At 40.0% G+C, this 7,451-nt stretch overlaps 1 protein-coding gene across 1 annotated transcript; it reads right to left on the bottom strand.

Moving 5' to 3' along the window:
• Positions 1-388: 388 nt before the first annotated feature.
• LOC119729276 (protein C9orf135-like) lies at positions 389-7,206 on the bottom strand. Its single transcript, XM_038201881.1, has 5 exons — positions 6,989-7,206; positions 6,208-6,316; positions 2,837-2,961; positions 1,954-2,083; positions 389-1,376 (listed from the first exon to the last, which is right to left on the bottom strand). Exons 1-5 carry the CDS (start codon positions 7,090-7,092, stop codon positions 1,188-1,190), a joined length of 657 nt encoding a protein of 218 aa, XP_038057809.1. The 5' UTR covers positions 7,093-7,206; the 3' UTR covers positions 389-1,187.
• Positions 7,207-7,451: the final 245 nt, after the last annotated feature.

Genomic DNA, 7,451 nt, shown 5'->3' with positions numbered 1-7,451 from the left:
GGTATCCGGTAGTCGGTAAAGTGCGTACAATGTATCCGCTGTACACATGCACATGTACAGTTACTGCCGAACTCTAGAACTATAGTACCGGGGTAGGTGTGACCGCGCTGACCTCCTCTTATAGGGGCGTGGCAAACTTGGGTGAGAACCTGTTTAAAAAGGGGAGGGCCTTCCCAGTCGATGGCTATGTTTAGACTATAGTACATTGCTCCCCTTCGAAATCAGTTTGCAGCAGATAAATGAAACAGTGTATTTACATATACCACATCATATCAAACTTTGATATTCAGTTCTTCAATTCTCTTCAAAAACAATTTGAAAGCAGGCATTATTTCGCAAATCTCTACTTATAGTTGGCATGGGCACGAAGTAAATGTATTCCAAACAGTTTTGAATTATTTACATCGCATACTGGTGATTTATTCAAAAGCTTAATGGGTTTTCTCTCTGTACAGTACAGTGGTTCTTAAAAGGATTCAGATTTACAACAATGATCCAGCTTACACTTCTGTTATTAAAAAAATACTAACAGACATTAGTATAAAAAGTATTAAAAACTCCCCCCCCCTTTCAAAAAAATACCGGTAAGAAATAAAATAAAATGAATAAAATCACGCAACCTAAGCATGTTTCTCCACAACACGACTGAAAGTCACATTTCTTCTATCCAATAAATATCATAGAGACTGTAAAAAAATAGCACTTGATTTAGTAGGACGGTAAACAGACAGTATTTCTGAGATTTAAAAACTACTAGCAAAAATTCTAATTCATGTTTTTATTTTTTATTCCATGATTGCTTTAGCGTCCATACTTTCTGGGGATAAGAAGAAATCAAGAATCAATTGCTGGAACTTGAACCAAGACATGGTAAGCGAAGTGCTTTTATTTGGTGACTTTTGAATTCAGCTCCTAATTAAGGGAGGGGCAAGCAGCGTTGGTGGGAGGTGGATGCCGCTGTACCTTACTCAATGATACATGTCCATGATTGGCTGTACTGGGTCACATGACCCGTGACGCCTCACTGTTCTTCCCCAGTGGAATTACTCTCTGGTTTTCTAGTTATCCACATCATTAAAGCATAATTTGCTATTATTTTTGTTAATTCCTATACTTATTTCGGTCTCCCCCCCCCTTTTTTTTACATTCCTAGTTCGACCTGCTTGCAATGACAGACATTGTTTAAACTACTCCAGTACTTGGGGTATCGTGTTGGTGGGTTTGTAGTAGTCTCTCTGCAGCTGGGAGTTAGGGTACTGTCCGCTCTCGTCTTGCCATGTGTTGCGGCCAAACCGCCGGTAGTCTGCCGTGTCGGTAAACTGACTGTGGCAGTGCCTGAACACATTAGAGTCATCGGGAAAATCTGGTGGCTGTTCCTATATTAAAAGAAAAGGTACGAAGAACCTGAAATGTTTATGTGACTTCTTTTTTTTTTTTTTTTATCAAATACAGGTGTCAGTCAGAAGATTTACACAGGCTGTGTACAGAACCAAGGTGGTCAAACAATTAGATGAAAAAAAAAAAAAGTGGTCAGGTTGAGTTTTTTTTCTACAAAATGCCATATCTATTTTGCAAGGTCAAGGTTAATATATGAAGATATGATTGTTTTTCATGTTTTAATTTGTTTTGGTTTACTATGGAATGCTTTGGTTTTTGCAAAAGTCATGAAAGAACTGACCAAGCACGTCACAAAGAGAAAGTGGTTAGATTAACTTTTAGATGATACGATGTTGACCAGCGAAAGTGACGGAGTAAAAGTTGAACCTCTGACCTCCAGTAAACTGTACCATTACTACATCAATTCCTCTATAAAGCTCTATTCTGGTGGTATCCCTGTTTGTCAAATTTTTCCCCAAAAGGCAGAGGTCACATGCCCAAAACCTCAATATGTCGTGTAGCCAGGGATGACACCCAAAGCTACAAGGCATGTCTCGTCAGGGCCACTGTACTTACCGGTACAGGTGTGTAAGGGAATGGAGGTTTGTAGTCTGCTCGGTTTGTTGTTTCTAGATGTCTCTTATCGTGCTGAGGGTGATGACGTGGAAGGACGGCACCGTAACCTGTCTTAGGGTGGCCTGTATCTCTGCAAATAACACAACCGACAACGTCAAGTGTACTTATTAGTCCAAAGGGAGCTTTTACACATCCAAAAACAAACACACACCAAGATACAATCTTGGTTTACTATATCAAGGCACGCAAGAAGGCCCCAGTCAATGGCGAAAGCATTGTGCTAGCTGTTGCATAGATAATCTGTCATGGGGCAGTTGCTCTGTACAATAGCGCGCACAATAGCGTCCACTATGAAGAGGGCTCTCATGCATGTAGTGATCGCATGCCTGGATTCATCTGTACTACCAACTACAGTACCAAGGGCCCATACTGTTCCCTTCTCTTTTCTTGACATGTCCCATAAGGTTTGTGCACACAAACTCTTGAGGACGTGGGCTCAGGTCCTCAGTGTTATCATTACTCCAGTCCTCAGTCACAAAGGATACCCTTTCAAATGCCCCCCCCCCACCCCCCAAAAAAATTTCAGTCTAGAACTGTGTTTGTTTTGTCGGCAATTGCCGGGATAGCCCAAGAAAGTCTCTCGACTTATTTCCAGTGGGGTCCCTCGGTAGAAATAAATTACAGACTAAGTGGTGAGAAAAAAAAAACATTTTGAGGGAAAATCCACATAATCAGGCAGGGACTGAAAACCCAATCCATATTTTATCCCAGGCGGGATTCGAACCTGGGCCACAGGGTTGGAAGGTGCAGAAAGTACCGCTACGCCAACCTGATCCCCCTACTGTGCTTCTGATCCCCCTACTGTGCTTCGTCTACCACTGACCTGTCGATGTCAGCGACTTGATAGGTGTCCAAGGTCACCATTGGCTTGCGTGTTTCCTTCTCTTCAAAGTCCTTCTTGAGATGAATCTGCTGCATGGAGTACTGGGTGGTAGTCAGCGGGAATGACTGCACAGGTAAACAAAGAAGGAAAGAGAAGTCGCTCTGATTATTTACTCTTCCATACTCTGGCATAATTCACAAAGTCAGAGGGCCTAATGTTTGATTCTGGCTGGACCTCTGTCAAAGCAAATGACAGGAGTACAGCAACAAACAAGTAGCAAAGCACGTCGAGGTGGAAGAAAAGACAATAAGGAGGGATTACGCAGGGAGACGGAACAAAAGGAGTGGGTACATAGATGAACCAGGGCACGTGATTGGTCTATATCAGGATATCCAGAAATCACTGTACATTCACGAGGCCCCCTTCAATGGAGGAACCTTTGTGCATGCTATTGTACACGGTAACCGCCCCGTAATGGATTATCTGAATACACATGTATTGAGAGAGTGTAACTTGAAATTTTTGTTTAATATAAATACAAATTTCGCAAACTATTTTCTAAATAAAAAAAAAAAAATCTTTTCATTTTAACAACGTAAGTGCATAAAGTACGAAGCTTAAGAAATATTTGTCATAAAAGCACAAACACACACCAAAAACACTACTAACGCAGAAACAGGTTTTTCTCGTCAAACACGCATTTGGCTGTCCGTGGTTTAATTTTCTCCCTTGTTTAACACCGCGAGTATATCTGGTTACATTAAACCAAGCAAGATGTGTTTACACGCTCCGCTTGGGCTCAGTCTATTAACAGTCGCCCAAATTTGCTCTGACACAAAACGTCCCTCTGGGTTATCAAAGAAATCTGTCTTCGATCCCGACCAAGACTTCGCCAAAGATTGCGAGATAAAAAACAAAAAAAGCGCACAAAATGTCAGTCGTTGATTAATGAGAAATAAAGTGTTTTTAGAATGAAGTATCTTGACAGAAACCCTTTTGACCTGATTCTTCTTCAAACATTATTTTATTTTTTTTTACTTCTTCGTTTTCCGTTCCCTTGTTAAACTCTTCTCAGACAATTTGTGAGGAGCAATCCCCGGCAGATATAAACTGCGGTGGGGTACGTGCCTTGACTAACGACTGCCGACATGCCCAAATTGGACAGCGGCGGGCCAGATTCGGGTTTCAGACCGCCTTTGGCAGATATATACTGCAGATCCCCAACGTTATTGTTTCGGTTCAATCTTCTTGTGACTGGGGAAAACAGAGAGAGACAGGGAAAAAATGTAGCCGGTGCGCCAGGCGATCTGGCACAGGGAAATCAAAATTGTTAGTCCAAGATTATTGGAAGGGGGCTCATTGCATGTGTCAACTGATATGAGAGAGTGCAGGTGATGATGGGGACTTCTCAAAAAAAGATGTTGAGTAAAAAAAAATAACAAATAAATATATATTTAGAGGAGCTGACTGCGTATTAAAATAAAACATTTCATAAAACAAATCAAATCAAATACACATTCAAAAATATTTCCCTTCACTGTGAACAATCATAAATTAAGACAAAAAAATATGTCGTGTGTAAAACCAATTATACACTCACACAAAATTAATAATGTCACTAATTTCAAGATTTTAAATGAGGCTCTTCACACACAGACTGCATCATTGCTTCCTCTCTATTTTTAAAAGGAAAATGATACTTTATTTTTAGCTTACAGTAGAGCACAGGCCTATACTTCCCACTCCATTTCATCCCCTCTTGTTCAAGGCATAACAAATTACATCATCTAATACTGTGCTCTTTTCAATTCAGTAGTCCATTTTGTATAAAGAGGGTGCATTTAAAGACATTTGACTGATGTTCAGACTCTCAGAGTTGCTCAAAATCCCCGAGCAGCTGTCAAGTTCATCCCTGACACAGCTAAGCTAACTCAGCATAGCCATGAGCCCACAGTGATACGACAGCTTATGGGTTTGGGTAATTGCTATACCTGGAATCAATCGGCCGCTAATTGAACGCAAATTGATACCCAGTTTGCGTTGCTCGTCAAGATCCCGTGCCGTCGTATTGCTTTGCCTCCACAAAACCCACCAATCACAGTAAAGCGTTGGCGGGAAGGATCCCCTCAAACCCGAAGAGAATTTACGTACCGACGCCGGTTCTTATTAAAACGTGCTTGGTGAACCCTGAAACTTTAGAAATCAGAATCAATCTAGTGTTTAATAATGGAATGGCTATTAAACGGCCGTTTGTCGCGTGATGGGGCTAGTCTTTCTTACATGTCAAGTTACCTCCGGATGGAAAAAGGGAGGTTAAACAATCCAGTCCGCTGGGGCTGTATTTTATCGCGTGTTATTAAACACATTTTTTGGAGTTTTCATTGCATTTTTTTCTTTCGCTGTCCTGTCCGTGTTACTTAAACTGGTGATATTTGCAATCGGCACTTTGATTTAACGTTGCCCAGTGCAGTATAAATCTTTTAGGAGGTCATTTAGCATGCCAGCTTTCATTAAGACTTGCTGGTGTTGGTAATATCTGCTTTGTCGCTTTCTATTTGTCCACCTGTTCGACGCCATGGTTTGAGACCAAGCGTAATATATGAAGTTGAGAACTTTAAAACAAGAGACATTTCATTTTCTAATTATTTTATTATTATTCTGTGGTATCATGAGCATTGAATTGGCACTGTTTTTCTTTCAAGTCTCAGTTTTGAGCATTATGAGGGTTTTTTTGGGGGGGTTTTCCCCTCTTTTTCTCCTTTTTCTGTCTTTTTCCCCCTCTTTTTCTGGTTTTGTGAGTGTGTGTATTTGTTGGATTGAAGTTTAATCTGTAACTTTAAAATCGTTTTATTCAAGGGCACCAAATCACTACGAGGTGTTCAGAAACCTCTGTGTAGTTCCTGTTAAATTGTTTTTCCTTGGGTGGGGAGTAGAATAGGTACGTAGTCTGAGGATCATCTGTCGTCCAATGGAGCCCTCTTCGTAACAAACCTCTGATGTGAGCAATGTACATTTTATGCAACACAGCGCCTCAGCCAATCAGAGTCGACTTTAGAAATGTTGACGTCATTTTGATAAGAAATGTGGACTACAGTTTGTAAGCTGTTGATTGGTCAACTTGGCTGACATGTTTTTGTAATACAACAACTTATGGAAGACCTGATAGAAGCTGCCCGCTGAATGGTCAGAATGTCGAGGTCAAGGTCCCGCGGTCTTGTTTTGCATAATAAATCGCCCATTCTGATGGCATATCATATCCCCTTGCTGTGCCAGGGGATATTCCATAGACTAAGAATAAGGAAGTTTGGAATTAATTAGACAATGTGAGGAAACAGTTTGAAAATTATAAAACGTCTGGATTGGTCTCTTACTCCATCGGTGATGTTTCCAATTCTCTTGTAAGTGGTTCGATGAAGGTCTTTCTTTTCAGATTCGTTGTTGATGTCATAGTCTTTGGGTTCTGCTTCTCTTGCCTGGTGCCTGTAGTGATTGAAAAAAACCATGCTCAGTGTCAATTGGCAGTCAGGTTACTATTACAGTTCATATATGCCGAAATTAGTCCAAGTTAGAATAATCAAATATATTAAAATTAAAAAAAAAAAATAGCCCAACTAGCGGTTATTGTGCAATGACCAAATAATTTAGATAAAATTCAAAAATTTCAGTTACGTCAAGATATCTTAATTTCTTCTGCACAGTTGAACATATTGAATTTTTTATTTTTGAAATTGTCCATTAAAATCAAAACTAATCAAAATTTTCCAAACTATTTTAAGTGGGGGCGGACAACTGGGCATTTTATACATTGGCCTCATCTAGCTCCATGTTCTTGAAATAACAAAAATAAACTTTCAAAAATATCGGTCACCCTCGGACTCACTCAAACTCAAGCGACATATCTTACAAGATTGGTGCCCTATTCACTCGACGAGAAATGGTGTAGGCCTACTCAATATTTATGTTCTCAATTACTGTATTTTCAAGTTTCCATATATCTTATATAGGTTTCTAAATTTTACAAAAATATACTTTCAACTTAATGTACAGTTTGTACTTTCTCAGTCCACTGCACTGAATAGCATTGGTGCTCGGTCACTCTTTCATGTCTTTCTTCACTGAGTTCTTAGGAAATTGAGTCTAAACTTCCCTTACCAATTCGAGTTGAGGGTTGGACGACTGTAATCCATATGATCAGAACGCAAAAACAACGAGCCTTTACGCTCTACAAAGTCTGGCAGACCCAGGCCGCTACTCATTTTGCTTTCGTTCAGTTCCTTGCCAAAAGAAATATATTTTTAAGACGAAAGAATCAGAGATCGTGGAGACCGTTCCACTTCCACTCAGTTTATGTTTTGATACCGCGTGCTACACCGCAACCCGAACCTTATGTATCCAAGATCTACATTTGAAAATAGATCCACATAAATCCCAAGTATGTGGCCCTTTACCCATTATTTGTCCCACAATTAGACTTGAGATTTATTTTGTAATTGCTTTCACTTATTAGGTACATTTCACAGACTCAAAAAGTAACAATAAAGGTGTTTTTCTGGAAAATATTGCGGAATGATCCGATTTTCAGCGTTAGTGAAAAGTCCATAGCTACGAACTTTCC

Source organism: Patiria miniata, unplaced genomic scaffold (assembly GCF_015706575.1).
Source record: "Patiria miniata isolate m_02_andy unplaced genomic scaffold, ASM1570657v1 HiC_scaffold_20, whole genome shotgun sequence".
Classification (NCBI taxonomy): domain Eukaryota; kingdom Metazoa; phylum Echinodermata; class Asteroidea; order Valvatida; family Asterinidae; genus Patiria; species Patiria miniata.
Note: the sequence above shows the minus strand (reverse complement) of the source record. Positions and strands in the feature narration are given on the sequence as shown.

What these genes read in the sequence shown, in the direction of transcription:
- LOC119729276 (XM_038201881.1), bottom strand. Translation starts at nt 7,092, where the DNA reads ATGAGTAGCGGCCTGGGTCTGCCAGACTTTGTAGAGCGTAAAGGCTCG. An exon ending in CCAACCCTCAACTCGAATTG is followed by an intron (nt 6,317 to 6,988) that starts GTAAGGGAAGTT and finishes CAATCACTACAG; the next exon opens with GCACCAGGCAAGAGAAGCAG. An exon ending in TCCCTTACACACCTGTACCG is followed by an intron (nt 1,377 to 1,953) that starts GTAAGTACAGTG and finishes CTTTTAATATAG; the next exon opens with GAACAGCCACCAGATTTTCC.